Raw genomic sequence first — 15,179 nt, forward strand, 5'->3', positions numbered from 1 at the left:
TATAGGTATAAATAAAAATACTCTCTACACCCTGAAAGGAGTGCTACCTGCTGACAGCACTCTCATATTACACGCCCATACCCAAGGTAAGATTTTATTCATAGCTCAGAGGCTGTCTCTCTTTCTTTCTCTCTCCCTCTCTACCCCCTCTCTTTTCTGTCTCTCTCTCTCTCTCCACTATCTCCCCATTTTTACAGAAAAATCTTCACCACACCCCAAAACAATATCATTTCTTAAGAGAAGGAAAAGTAACAGGTCCAACACAATCAGGGAGCTAATAATACACTTCCCAACTTTGCTCCCCCCATACATTCAAACAATGTTCACTTGTTCTGATTAAAAGATACATCGCCAAAATTAACCCAGATATAATAATCCTTTTTTTAAAAAAAAAAAAGTGTTGTAAAGGTGATGAGCAGGGCAGTTATACTTACATAAATAAGCTATTAAGTATATTCCTTTTCTGGCATGATAATCCTTAAAAGCCAATCTGGGTATATTTAATCAAGTGCTTAAGAGTTCTAAACATCCTGGCACACTGAGGTACCCACTCAGGGGAACTATAGTCTTGCCTTTGCCTTATGCCTGTCCGGACCAGTGTACCACCAAGGAACATGTAGAAGGTTTCCTCTTCTGTTTTTCATCACCCATTTCTGGGATCTTAAAATGGGCAATTTTTTTTAAGAAGGGGTTTGGCTGTGTTACCTAAGCTGGCCCTGGACTTTTGAGCTCTAATGATCTTTCTATCTCAGTTCTACCTAGGGATCTAGGACTATAGTCACTGCCTACTGCATGGCTCTATCATTTGATCATTTGATTACATGTTCGTGAAGAAGTGTAAAGAGAACTCAAGCTTCTCTTTCCCTGCTGAGCTATGTCTCCATCTTTCTGTGCCCCCTTCTCTCTCTCCCCTCCTCACTCTCTTTCCTACCTCAGTCAAGAGGGCTGAGGGTCTGTAGCAAAAAAGCCCCAGGCTTCTTTGTCCACTTAGTTCCTTTCTCTGACCACACATACTTGTGTAGTCTCCAACTCTTTCTAGCTCAAAAGAGATCAAGGGGTTTTTGGAGGAGTTTGAGTGGTGGCTGGGGAAAGGAAGTGGAGATAGAATTAAGGGTGAATTTTATTCTTGGGAGATTCACCTATTTCCTCTCAAATATCCATTGCCCAGTATGATCCCCACTGGTCAATCCAGAGTTAAGTCAGTAGAATTAGAACTGGCAGTCACATCAATAGCAATGTCTTCACAGAGAGTGAGTTCTTCAGGTTCTTTGTTTCTCAGGCTCTGTGTGTGTGTGTGTGTGTGTGTGTGTGTGTGTGTGTGTCTGTGTGTGTGTGTGTTGTACATGTTTCACTTTCAGAAATATTTATTCAAATTAAGATTTAAAAGCTTTAGCCCCATTGGGCAAAGAGAAAACAGAACTCCGATTTCCAACCTGATGCCTCCAGTCTTTCTATGTCTCCGGAGAAGAAAAAAATTATATATAAATAAAAATTGCTGCAGTAAAGATTTAATCTGAGATAACATTGTTTTAGGCTATATTGCTTTTTAAAAGTCTCTTAACCTGACAACTTAACGATCTCATTAACTCTACCAGATAGGGAGATAGGCACAGACGCGACAAGGAAAACAAATTAGTGGCCGTATCTACCCAGGCTCCGAATTGCCTGGAAGACTGAGGTTCACAGGATTGTTGGAGAGTAAAAGCGGGCCTGGCTTTGCTAACTGGGGGCTCAAGGAATCCTAGCTTTCAGCTCTCTCCACATAGGCCAATGTGGAGGTGCTGCCAAGGAAAACTGAGCTCAAAGCTGCCTCTGTCCCATGATGCCATTGTGGACCCCAGCCCTGATCTAGCTGGAGGCATTTGGGAACCTCTGGGGAAGTAGGACTCCAGAAGCTTAAGGCTAGTTATCCACCACTGCTGCTAACACCAATGCTTTATCCATCTCCCAGCCCAGATGCTGCCTTCTCAGCATCCAGAGCCAGACTCCCTTCTCCCCTACTTCCCCCCCCCCCACCCCTGTTGCTAGGGATCAATCCAAGGGCCCTGCACAAGCTAAGTAAGCTGTCTTACCCTGAGCTAGCAGTGACCAACAATGCACTTTTCTCACTTACTACTTCCAGGCCTTTTCAATCATCCATCACATCTTCCTTTCTCCCTAAATACACTTATTTAATTTAGGTGTCAAGGTGGGACATTTTCTCTTGTTTAGGTAGTATAGATAACCCACATAGCTCAAAACTTAAATGGGGCAAAGTACAGCTTGAAGGCCTACCCAGCTGGGGTGATGCCTATGTCTGTCCTCAGCACCCCTCACTCCCCACCCATTCTGGCTGAGTCAGGGGAAATTGTAGACAATCCTAAAATGCCAGTGGATAGAAAGGGCTTCAGAAGGAATCAAAGCAATAAAATCAAGGCCCAAAACAAAAAGGTATTTTATTTTAAAAACATGTTTGTGAGTTTTTTCTTTCTTTTTTTTTTTTTGCATTCAGTACATTGTCATTCAGACATCACAATACTATATACAGATACACAACATTAAAAAAAAAGCCTATTTCTGATGGACATTTCAAAAGAACACTGTAATGCGCCAGTGGGAAGGGAGGAGGTGAGGGGGCCCCCACAGCACCAAGTTGGCTTTTGAGGAGGGAAATTATAGACCGCATCTACATTTAGCTGGCTAAATGGGGCCAGTTATTTTAGCCTCTTAGACTAGATCTTCTAGCTTTCCTCAAGTAATCAGTGAAAGTGAAACTGTGAGGTCTCTCTAATGAACTATTGCTTCCATGACTGAAGAGGTGCTCTCCTGAGCAACCCACTCTCCAATCCCTTTGGAAGAGAAGTTTATCCTTAGGGAAACTTTTACATCTGAGCCTGGCCAAATTCCCACACAGGAGAGAAAGAGAGGAGAGATAAGCCTGGGTTAGCAGGGGAGTTGGAGTGTTTTTGGTTTCCAAACAACTGTGAGCTGTGGGCACTTCCCTCCCGAGCAATTTTGGGTTGGGATGGGAGTGGGCAGGATAGGGTCTACACCAACTCCATCTTTTGTTGAAATAGATAGGAAAGAAAGAAAATCTACAAGCTCCAAGTGTAGTTTGTAGTCCAGTCATGCTGCCAGCTCCCTAGTATTTATCATTAATATTAACACGATTTTTTTTTAAAAAATGGACAGAAAATCATAACTGGAAAAAATCCTGCTTATGGAGTGGAGGGGTAGGTAAAAGGAAGGATAGTGTTAACATGCCAGATCCGGTGCCAATGCTACCCTTAAGGAGGGCTTTCTACCATACTGGACATCGGATGGAGGCAAGAACTGGATCACTTGGAAGTCCCCAACCCTGCTTTGGTTGGAGTGGTTAGGCTCTCCTCTTCCACTCTGCTTTCTGATGAGGTGAGGGGCCAGGGGGGAGTAGAGGCCGACTGCCTTCCTTCCACACCCTAAAGCTGGACCCACTCCCAAAACTGCTCCTAAAGCTCTGTGGGTACCATGTGAATAGGGAGTTTGGGGGTGAGGTGGGATGTGGGGTAAGGCCGAGTGCGGTCTCAGTGACTCTGCGCCAGGGGCGCGCCGATGCCTCTTTCTTGTTGAAGATTAAATACGCGGTCCGCACCGGTGCAGCGTCCTTCGATGGGTTCCGTTATGGTACAAAGCGGCGACATAAATAGACGGGGCGGGTAGCCGGGTGGGCGGTCAGGTGGAGTGGAGATGAGGCGCTTTCGATTTGCTGACCACCTTCTTCTCTTTCACCCGCCGGTTCTGGAACCAGATGGTGACCTGGCGCTCGGAGAGGTTCGTGGTGGCGGAGATGCGTCGGCGCTTCTCTTTGGTGATGAACTTGCTGGCGGCGTACTCCTTCTCCAGCTCCTTCAGCTGCACCTTCGTGTAGGGTACGCGTTTCTTGCGGCCACGCCGGTAGCTGCTCACTTCGGGCTGTAGGGGAACCACGTCTGAGAGGAGAGAGAAGGCGGGCGGGAGGAGGTGAGGCAGGCGGCTGGACCTGGTATGGGTGACTGAGAGACTCACAAGGCTCAAGGCTTTGTGCCCGCTCTCAAAACGGGCCTGTGAATTGTTCCTTCTGATGAAGCCCCCTAATCCTCTGCATCTCTTTTATTTAGGAAGGCCACACATGGTGAGGCCACTCTGTTCCTAGCTTCAGGTACAAAATTTCTGGGAAGGGGAGGGGTTTCAAAAAACACAGTGATCAACATAATACCTCAATGCAATACTTTTTTTTTTTAAGGAATGAAAAAAGTCCCCGATGAGCAATGCTTCATTTTCGGAAAAAAAAAAAAATCAGGATTAGTATTGCTGATATTTTCTCCCCTTTTACTTCAGTGTCCAATGTGTATTGGGAACCTTGGACGTTTAGAGAGGATTTTCTAAGTCACTAGTCTGGACATCCATGCCCGCAGGATTGCAGGTACTCAGAAAAATTACTTCTTCCAGCGCTTAGCTCACTGGGTGGGGAGTCGATTAGCCTATAGTCTGCCTAATTATATATAAATTTCTGCTGCACAAAGGAGGTAGGGAAAAATATGGAGTCCGCTTCAGCGGACAGAGACTACCAAGTCCCTTTGGGCACTAGTCCTGCTCTAGAGATCTGCAGCCCCAACAGAAAGAGAGAAACATGTCCTGGTGAAGCCAGCCAGCTTGGGGATCAATCACTGCAGTAACTGGGGCCTAATGTTGTAAAGAACACTCCAGAGTGGATGGTCCTACCTTGACTCACCCCTTAAGTAAGGGGTGCATACCTACGTCCCACCCAAAAGAGCAAAGTCAGTTCCAACCTCTTCCTACTTCAATGGCTGAGAGGCTGAAGGAAACCACCTAAATCCAAGCACCAGCCTTAACCCTAGGTACCAGCTCAATTTCATTAGAGCACAAGAAAGTGTTGTTTATTTCTCTGTCTTCCACTCCACCCTCAAGCCTGAAAGTAAAAGGTCATAACAGCACTTTCAAGGTGAAATGGTGGTAGGTAGGGAGGAAGATTATCTGCATAATGTAATCTTTGATTTCTTTTTCATGTATTTCTTAAACTTCACTTAATTAGATGGAATATTTAAGGTTTCTTCTTCATTTGTATTGTCCTCTGGAACTGTACACCAGCGCCTACAGAAGATACAACGCTTCTCCTGAAAATGCTTCTCTACATCCCATCCTCACAAAACACTTCTCTTAGTTGATTCAAAATGAGTCTGTTCCTTGTGAGGGACCCTTGTCTACATAGGAAGGAGAATAGAAAAAAGCACAGTTGCATGCAGGGGGAAACAACTATTCTCAGGAATCAGCAGAGGGATTCCAATGGTCTGCTTTGGCTACCTTCATGGTAACAGTTCCTCAGAAAAATCGTCCAACTTGTCATTTTTCTCTGCCTCAGTACACATAACTCATTTTTAAATCTGAAAAATAAAACAACTTTACAGATAAGATACTTTGGGTTAAAAAGGATTTTTTTCTTGTATAAGACCATTAAAAACCCCTTTAGGTCTCAAATTTGTTTTACCTTTATAGATATAACCCTGGTTTGAGAAACTGATAATTCTGGGATGAGAAGAAAAATGAAGAAGGTAAGTAGTAATACCAGAGGATTTTTGTTGTTGTTGATTTTGTTTTGGGGTGTGTGTGTGTGTGTGTGTGTGTGTGTGTGTTTAAATCCTTAGGAAATTTCATTGGACTTAAAAATTTTTTTATTAAATTCATTTAAAAGATTAGGAATCAGAAACTCTTATTGAGTAAAATATCTTGTAAAAGAGAATCAGATTTTAAATCCAGACTCTTCTGGAGTCTATACATAATGATATTGTATGTTTTAAAATGGAAAAGGGTCATCTAGTACAACCCAGCTTTAAAACACCTCCTTTTTACTAAAGGGCAAAGTGTTTGTATGTGGGGTAAAGGTGGGTTTTATTTTCTGAATTAACTGTGTAATTATTCCTGATTTTTTAAAATCTCACTTTCAGTAAACTCTAACAATTACCTACCCAGTTTTGGCTCCTTACACTCTAATTCTAAATTTCCAATGAGGTTTAATCAATACAACCCTAAAAAAATATTTTTGTCTCAGTAGGACGCCATGGGGTGATCTGTCCAAGTTTGTCATGAACCAAACCAAACAGCAGGTTGTTTTGTTCCTTGAAGAAATAGCTCTAGTCTTATCTTCTCAAAGAAGAAGTCTCCTTTCATTCCTTGCTGCCTTGTCTGGAAAGGAAGTGGGATCTACAGATGTGGGAACATCTGGTAGCTTAGACCTTAAGCTGTGTCTACATTGCCTAAAGTAAATGGGGACTGGGCTATTAATTTTCCAAACGCTCCTTCCTAGTCACCCTCTTGACCACAATCACATATCTCAACCATGTCATACCTAGGAACCTAATCAACACCTTCAAGGAGCAAATAAAAATCATAACAATGCCCAGCCATCGCTTTCTTTTGGGGCTGAGAGGCTCTGTTGTATAGGACCCCACAGCCCACCTTCTTTTGGCTACCTACCTCACAAACAGGCGTTAGGCTCTGTAGATTATCTTTCCCATTAGGAAACCTGCTAGCTGCTCTTTTATCCCAGAATCAAGGGTTTGTCAATAGAGATTTCTAGTATGGCCCTCCCTAAATCCACGGGTTGTCTCTTCCTCAACCCTGTCTCGCCTAGAATTTCTGGCTCCCAATAACAAAAAGAAAGAAAGTTGTCTATACTCATCATCATGAGAGAGAGAGGGGAGAGCGAGAGAGAAGGAGAAAGGGAGGTAGAGAGAGAAGAGAGAGAGAGAAGAAAGGAGAGAGAGAGAAGAGAGAGAGAAGCTAGAGCAATGAAGCAAGGTCTGTATAACTGAGAGAAGCAAGAAGCCACAACACATCTCAGCCCTAATTATCTGAATATTTCTGAACAATTGCTTCCATCTCCCATACCAGCCCAGACTACCATAGAGGAGGTTTCTCAGAGCCAGAGGCACTGAAGAGAGACAGTAGTGTTTATGCCTAGATGTTGCTGAACAAACCACAATTGCATAGACAGAGTTATCTGGAAATCTCACAACTTCTAAAAGATCTGTGTGGGTAGAAAGATGGAGGGTGTCTGGAGATAATTTCTTTTTCATCTGCCTCTAGCCTGGATCTCTGCACACACTGAGATATAGAAAGCTCACCCTGAAGTACAGCAGCCTGCTTCTATTTCCACAGAGGGAGTGTGAGCACAGAGTTGCTGAGACACACTGGATTTTATATCCACTTTCCTGATGTAATTTGCAAGTGTATTAAATCTCAATTGGACTATATCTTTTTTATGTCATAGATATTTTTCTCTAGGAGACTGTGATCAAAAAGTATTTTTAAAGGATTTTTTAAGCTGTTTGTTTTGCTCAGATACATTTCCGACCTCTCTAGTCCTTATCCATGTCAGAATCCCAATTCATACACATGAATGTCACAGCAGCTCTTTCTTTTCCACCTCTCCATTCTAAAGGCCTGGTCCTCTGCGCTCAGATTGCTCCCACCCACAGTGGATCTAGTAAACACCTGCTCACCTGCCCTTCGCCCCGTGGCATGGCCCATCAGCTCCAATGCCCCAGCAAGACTCTAAGGAGCTTTCTGTTTGCGTGAGATAAGAGAATTAAAGGGTAACCACTCTATCATACATTATAGTATGTCACATGTAACCTGATCATCTTCTAGAAATGTATTATTATATGTTTCCTATTAGGTAGTTGGTACAAATCATACTACATAAAATCTTCAAGACAGCACATAAGGGCAAGGCGTGATCATTTACTAAAGTCATAGCATCCTCAATTCTTGCAGCTAGAAAAGAGATGCCTTGTGTTGGTCCCACCATGTACTGAGTCGTGTTACACCAAGTAACTTCATGATATTTACAAGAATGCTATTTGTTGTACCACCTAACACCATTCAGTGGTTCTTCATCATTGACCTCTGTTTCTAATCCGGGATGCAGAGGAATTTCAGGCCCACCCTTAGGAGTTCTTCAGGTCTGTGCTTTTCAATGGGCCCTGCATATAGAGCTGGGAGGGTCCCTCAGGGTAGAATGGAGAGATAGCTATGATTCTCCCCCACCCCCAGACCCCTGCTGTCATTAGAAGGGAGGAACTTTTTCCACTGAGCTCTGCTAACAGTGAGAGCAGACTTAAATACTGGCTTCTTTAGACCCCCAGACCCTTATTTCTTAGAGCAGTTTGGAATCCAAAGATCCTAATGTAATTCTGAGAAACCTGCAATTAGTCTTTCTTCTCATAGTGATGGGAATTGCAGAATCCTTTCCTATACAGAGATAGCCTCAGTGAGAGAGGGAATGAGACATCAATGAATTCTTCACTTCCCTACAAAGCCAAACAAGACCCAAGGATTCCCAGGCAGTGGCCTGGAACCCCAGACTAGCAGAACCAGTCAAGTCTTCTTCCCCAGCCTCTCATTTCCAGCCCCCCACCCCCATACAAACACTCTGTCTGGAGAATTGGTAACTAACTCTCTTGACCACATTTGGAGAACCTAGCTGTGGAAGGATCTGAGCTCAGTATATGAAATGGACAAGGAAATTTTTATGTCACTGGAGGGATCGGAGCCTCCTTCTCTACACTCCTTCACAGAGATTTTAGCTCTTTGGGTCTTTAAGTGACACTGGTAGGTAAAATTTTAACCAAACAAATCATGAACAGAAAAAAAGCCTACACATTTCTGTAGACTCTGGTAAATTAGGTCCCTATTTAAAAACTATTATCTAGTGCCTGAAAGGTCCTGAGAAATTCGGGCAAGGTGATGGTTTTGACCACGCTCCTAATTATTCAATGGGTTGAAGGTTTTGTTCTAGATTTCAAGGCATGGGAGGTCCATCCCTATTCTGTCTGGAAGCGGGTTAGGGACTAGGAGCCCTGCTGGAGGCTGGAGCGGGCAGGGGGAGGAGGAGGCGATCTCCGCAGCGGAGCCGAGCCGGCGCTCGGGCGCCTCTGATTGCTTCACTCTCAACCCGGCAGCTCCGGGGAACGTGTCGGAGCAGATTTCTTCCCCAGCATTCCTCAGAGCAGCTCGCCCGGCCGGCTCCATCGACAGCCCCAGCCGAGCCGGCGCGCCGGGGCCAGACGGCGGGGGTGGCTGGGGAGCTGAGCCCCGGGGCAGGCAGGGCGGGGAGAGGTCCCCGGCCAGCGGCGGGCGGCAGCGGCGATGGCGCTCAGGCCCCTTCCTTACCTGGGAAGGGAGACTTCCAGAGGTGGGCGGACTGCGACTGCTCCTTGGAGCAGTACACCTGACTGTCCCAGCCATTGGAAAGAGCCCAGTGTTGGTAGCCTTCGACAGGGATGAGTGCGTCGTGACGCGGCTCCGGGTGCCCGCTGATCCCGGGCACCACCGACACGTCCAGGTAGCCTGGCATCGCCTGGTAGGAGCTGGCAAAGCTGGGGTAGAAGGCGAATTCCTTGGCCCTGGAGGACAGATCATCACCGGGCAGGGCGCCCGACGGCTCTGGGTACTTATCGCCCGGGTGATAGGCGCAGGGTTTCTGCTGCAGATTCACGTTGTGCGACAGGCGGCAGCCGTAGTAGCTGCCCCCGAATGGGTAACCGTAGCCCAGGGTGGCGCTGGACGAGGTGGGGGGCGCGGGCGGCGGGGCGCACTGGCGCGCAGCCTCCGGGGCCGTGATGTCCGTGTAGACGGCACCCTGCGGGGCGCCCAGGGGAGCCGGCGGGCGGCCCAGCACCGGGTGCGGAAGCAAGTCGCGGCAGTGGCTGGCCGGGCAGCCGCTGCCCAGGCCGTCCATGCTCGGGGCTTTGCCGGGGCTCGCTCCGCTGCAGCCGCCCCCCGCGGCCCCCGCGCCGCCGCCGCCGCCCCCGCCGCTGCCGCCGCCGCCGCCGCCGCCGCCGCCACTCTCGGGCGCGCTGTCCTCATAGACGTACATAAGGCTCTCCGGCCAGCGCGGGTGCAGCAGCAGCGAAGTCGTCATGACATGATCTGCTCGAGCTTTTTAAAAACTCCACTTGCCAGAGGCAGAGAGCCGGGGAGACACCTCGCTCGCTCTTTTCCCTCCCCCACCCCTCCTCCCTTGCCTCTCCACCCCTCCCCGTCTCCTCCCCGAGAGCTTCCACCTCCCTCCCTCCCTCCCTCCCTCCCCACATGCCCTCCACGCATGCGGAGACACTTCATTAAGAAATCCGTGGGCTCGGGTCCTCCTTCCCTCCACTTCCCCGGCTCCCCACGTGACCACGGCCCGCCCACGTGACGCCCAGCCCGGGTCTCCTGGGGTTCCCTCCCAGAGAGGTGGGGCGTGGCGAAAAGAAATTAGGTCTTTGATGATTGGCTGTCAGGAGGCGTGAAGGCGGAGGGAACTGGGAGATTTAAAGGGACATGGCGACGCCCCCCTTTGGCAGGCTCTGTAAGGGAGGGGGGAGGAGGCTGATTTTGGCCGACGCAAAGGGGCCTAGGGAGCTGAGGACTGTTCTGGGCTCCACCCCCTAGGCTCAGAATTGTGCACCCGGGAGACCGACACCCATCCCCAAGCCGGTTGCTTTGACTGCAGAAGCCTCCAAATTGGGGCTTGGAGCTAAGAGTGGGGGTGACACTGGATTTTAAAATAATAATAATAATAAATGAAGAAACTAGAAAACACACTGAAGCGATCCGGCCCTAGCAGAGTAGGCTGTTCCGGTCCGTTTCTGGGAAGAGTCCGATGACGACTTGCAGCGCGCCTTTGAAGGCCAGATTGTGTTTTTATTTCCGATCTTCAGCCACTTTTCCCAAAGCCACAGTTGTCTGAAAAAGGACCCTCTCTCCTTCCCTCGCTGGTATATCGGAGTTGGGAGAGGTAATGACCCTGAATCATCCATTTGGGAGATCGTGCAGCGATGGAATACGCTCAGTGAGATATAGAAGAATAGGAGGGAAATTAGAGTGGACAATAAAAAAAAAACCCACTGATGTTTCAACACGATATAGCAATAAAAGCCTCGGCTAGATCTTTTTTCCCCCAAAGAAATGGGGAGGCAGACCTAGAATAGGAAAGCATAAAGCCTTAGGTGCCTATCATACTGTCTGTCTACTTTAGGTATACGAAAGAAGGTGAAAAATAAGGAAGAATCCACGCTGTCCTTTGGAGAGACCTCTTTCAGGTGCAACTCTTGGGGATCACTGAGGCTCCACCACTGTCTTTCAGGACCTGCCTCAGCCCAGGGTGGGTAAGGTTCATGGGGTGGTAGAGGGCCCAGGGGCAAGACATAGCCGAGATCCAAGTCATCATTTCCAGTCAAACAACCTTGCTCTGGCTGCCTTAGCTGTCTTGGGGTTACTGTCTTTAATACGGAGTATATCCATACCCTAAAACTTCCCCAAATTTCAAAGAAAAATTAACACCAACATACTGATTTTCAACAGCCCCCTAATCTGTCCTCCTAATCCCCCATTCCTTCCCACACCTCAATAGAGTTACCCTTTGGAGGGGCATCTCCGTGGCATTGAGCCAAGTTCCCTTTCAGTACAGGGCCTCCCTGAGGAGAAGTGGTAATAAAGGGGAGGGGGGGAGAGGAGAGAGGGTCTGCAGCGGCTCCCTTTCCTGCCTCTACCACAGGTTTTCAATGCTGGTTGCATCCGTTTGCCCAAGCTGTGGCCATGCAGTAGGCCTCCTACCCTGCCAAGCTGAATCTACCAGATCCCTCAAGCCTGGGGCAAATGACTGGTCTACGCTGAGATCCCACAAGCCTGCCTCCCTCCTCCCTGAAGGAGGAAGATGGTGTTTGACGATTCAGAGCATTCAGGCAGTTGGTGAGTTAGGATTTTTTTAAATTAATTCTTATCACCAAGATCTTTATCCAGAAGGGTCAGCTGAGAATTGGGGGAGCAGACTGAGCATTGGGACAGCAGTAAGAAGAATACAACAGAAAGGGTTCTGGAGCAGAAGAAGCAAGCCAGCTTGCCGGTATCGAGGGTGCTGCTGCTGGGGTGAGGAAAAATACGCCAAGGGAAGGGAGGGATCTTGTAGGGGTCGGCTAAACTGACATCAGTCTATCCTGCCATTGGAGTCCAAGGTCAAGGTAAAATGAGGAAAGCAAACACTGTCTGGCCAAAGCTGGGCTAGGTCATTTGACCTTGGCCCCCTTGCCTAATGCCTGGTTAGGGCGGTTGTTGGATGGAGAGGTCTAGTTTTCCAGCCATGGTGATAGAAGTGGTTCAGAGGCTTGGGCCTCCCATGGTGTGAAGTGCCTGTACCCTGCTGGAAAATCTTCTGGCGACTGTGGACCAGGCTTAATGGGGGCTCCAGTAGAAACAAAGGACCTGGAGCCTGGGTGCCATTCCTGGGATACTCTCCCTGGTTCAGCCTAATGTCCCAGGCCATCAGAGACCCAAAGCACATCCCCCAGCCTTTGAGAGTAGAGAATAGAACGGTGGGAAGGAGTACAGGGAGGCCCAGCAATAAATAAAATTAATAGTATGTTCTTTTCCAGGTTTATATAAGGGTATTAACTATTCCTTTGCAATGAGATATAGATTTAATTAACCCAGCAACTTTACAATTCCATTTATTAGGGACACTAGGCGGCCAAAATTTAGCGGGAAGACAAGAGAGAGAAAGAAACAAAGTCGCCTTCATCAAAAAGACCAGCAGAAGATACAAGCCCTCCTTGCCCGCCAAAGCGACTTGGGAGAATGAAAAGACTGGAGGGAAAAGTTGGGGGCTAAGAGCAGCTAGGGAAGTCCAGGAGCTCTGATTAACATCTACTCTCTCTCTCCTGGTTCTCCAAGATCTTCCGTTGCCGAAGCACCAGGACTGGGGCACAGGAGATCCTGGATGGAGGCGCACGGATGCCAGAGCCTGCCGGGCGGGCAGGCGGTGGAAAGTAAAGTGTTCGCTGGTTAATTAACTTTAAGCCTTGGGGTCGCTTCTTTCCCCTCCCCTGAAAAAAATGTGGATCTCGCTGAGACACAAATAAAATCAAATTAAACACTCCAGGAGAATCTGCACCACTGGAAACATAGTAATTACATCTGGGAGGCGATCCACGCCCTAGAAAGCTCGGCGCAGAAACCTTGACTGCAAAGCGCAGCCCTCACCACATGGCCACACCTCGACTCGCCTCGCCGGCCGCGGGGTGCTGCGGCGGGGCTCCGCGGTGGATGAAGTTTAGAGAAAAGCAAGTGAAATGGAAAAGGATGACAGTTCCCGGTCTTTGGCTGAGCTGCTGCTGAGGGAAAAAGACTGAAGGGAAAGGAAAATGGCCCTCAGTCTGATGGGGGGAAACCCGGCTTCATGCTGCCCTGGCTGTTTGTTCAAAGAACATCCACGGGAGATGTGTGTCCTTCAGCGCATCAAGTTCTCATCTTAAGTTCAACTTCTCCTGTGTATAAAGGATATATTTCATGTGTCTTGTCACTGTGTGTATGTATGTGTGCATGCGTATGTGTGCATGTGACACACAGGATGAGAGATGAGGGCAGGATGCAAGTACTGTCTCAGCACATCATTTGTGGACACAGCCCAAATGTGTGCAAGAAGATACCCAGCTCTCTGCCCTAATCCTCTACACACAAATAAAGGTCCCTGCTTGTCTGCTTATCTGTCTGGACACTTAATTTACACACTCACCCTACTCCCTACTTACAAAGAACATTCCCAAGGAAAATACTAGGGAAATGAAGAGACAGTTATTTGGGTCTTTCTGAAGTTGAAGAGGTGTGTGGGTTTCTTGTCTAACCGTAACAAACACAAAGTCAAGGATATACCAATGCAGCATTTGCAAAAGGAGGGCACAAGTTGGAGCACACACTTGAGGACTGAACATAGTCTACCTTCTAGGCTAGGGAGAAGGTTGATAGAAATGAAATTGGTGTGTGTTTTCTTTAACGCTCACATTGCCTTTTCTGAGACTCAAGCATCAGACAATTTCCCTCTCTGACTCCTTCTCCTCTATTTCTTTCGTATTCTTTAGGAAGGAAAACACAAACAAAACTCTTTGGAAGTTCTGGAGCTCCTGCTTCCCCCACCCCTTTTTTTATGGGAGAAATTCCAGTTTTAAAAAGAGGAGGGGGTGGGTTAAGGCTGTAGGAGAACAAAGAGCCTTACCACCATGAGGTCTGGATTCTAGCCCAGACTTGGGGCCTTGTAGGGCAGGAGTAGAGTTTGGGGGCCCTTTCCTGCCCAGAGTCTAAGCTGCAGGAAAGAAAATAAGAAGACAGATTTGTAGAGGACAGGAGACTGGAGGCCTCAGCTGTCCAGGCAAGAAATGGAAGTTGAGATTGAAGAAGAGGCTGGGGGTTCACAAAAGTCCTATGAGGGGGCATTCTGAGTATGTGTTTGAGTAGGGAGTCCCTAGGAAATTCCTGGTAGGCAGCAAAGGGTGATTTAGATAGGGAAAGAAAAGTGGCTGAACTTGGACTTGGTGTTCCCATGCCCTGCCTAGTCCTGTTTCTTCCTGGAAGGCTGGGGCAGTGGTGGAGTATACAGGAACAGTTGTTACCTCCCAGACTTCTGGATCCCTCAGGAACCTGTTCTACTTTGATCTCTCCACTCCCACAGCCAGGCCTCAGAGAAGGGCAACTGGGCCTCTTCTCCTAGCTTGGGACTCACCTTGTGGACAGCAGCTGCCATCCAGGCATCTTCCATGTTATTGTCCTTTCTCTCTAGGCTCCCACCTTCAGAGGGATGGGCACCAGGATGGCCAAGCCTTCATTTCACTCCTTGTTTCAGAATGTTACACTCTTAAACCTAAACTTGCCTTCCTCCCGACCCCACTCACTTCCCTCTGTTAGGCACCAGGAGAATCTACTTCCCACTGCTACCTAGCAAGGACTTGCAGTGCTGGCCCAGGATTTGGGGCCCTCTTCAGCTTCCCCTCTTTCATTCTATATGGATCTATAAAAGGGGCCCAGGTTTAGGCAATCCTCAGTCTTTTCCAAGATTCTCCTCCAGCCTGTTCCCAATTTCCCCAAATGCAGACTGTTTGGTAGTACATTATGTTTGATCAGAGGAATTCAGATGGCCTCTTCCACTGGGGAACTGTCCAGAAGCCACCTCCAAGCCCAGCCCTCTTTCTTCCCTAGTTCCACCAACCCATTCCACAACCCTTCTCATCAGCTGTTTCCCCTGCTCCTTTCTGATTTTTATCCTTCCTACTCGCTTTTCTTTTAGGGAAGGCAGCAACTTAGTCTGTCACTTTCTTAACCCCCTTAGACAAAAGAAGTTCAAGGTAAAACCA

The 15,179-nt window shown here is 47.8% G+C and overlaps 1 protein-coding gene across 1 annotated transcript; it reads right to left on the reverse strand.

Annotated features, from left to right (window-relative positions):
* Positions 1-3,571: 3,571 nt before the first annotated feature.
* Hoxc13 (homeobox C13) lies at positions 3,572-9,997 on the reverse strand. Its single transcript, XM_042699114.1, has 2 exons — positions 9,190-9,997; positions 3,572-3,947 (listed from the first exon to the last, which is right to left on the reverse strand). Exons 1-2 carry the CDS (start codon positions 9,938-9,940, stop codon positions 3,691-3,693), a joined length of 1,008 nt encoding a protein of 335 aa, XP_042555048.1. The 5' UTR covers positions 9,941-9,997; the 3' UTR covers positions 3,572-3,690.
* Between the last annotated feature and the right edge of the window lie 5,182 nt (positions 9,998-15,179).

Source organism: Dipodomys spectabilis, unplaced genomic scaffold, assembly GCF_019054845.1.
Source record: "Dipodomys spectabilis isolate Male_0828 unplaced genomic scaffold, ASM1905484v1 ptg000234l, whole genome shotgun sequence".
NCBI classification, from domain to species: Eukaryota; Metazoa; Chordata; class Mammalia; order Rodentia; family Heteromyidae; genus Dipodomys; species Dipodomys spectabilis.

What these genes read in the sequence shown, in the direction of transcription:
- Hoxc13 (XM_042699114.1), bottom strand. Translation starts at nt 9,940, where the DNA reads ATGACGACTTCGCTGCTGCTGCACCCGCGCTGGCCGGAGAGCCTTATG. An exon ending in CTGGAAGTCTCCCTTCCCAG is followed by an intron (nt 3,948 to 9,189) that starts GTAAGGAAGGGG and finishes CTCTCCTCTCAG; the next exon opens with ACGTGGTTCCCCTACAGCCC.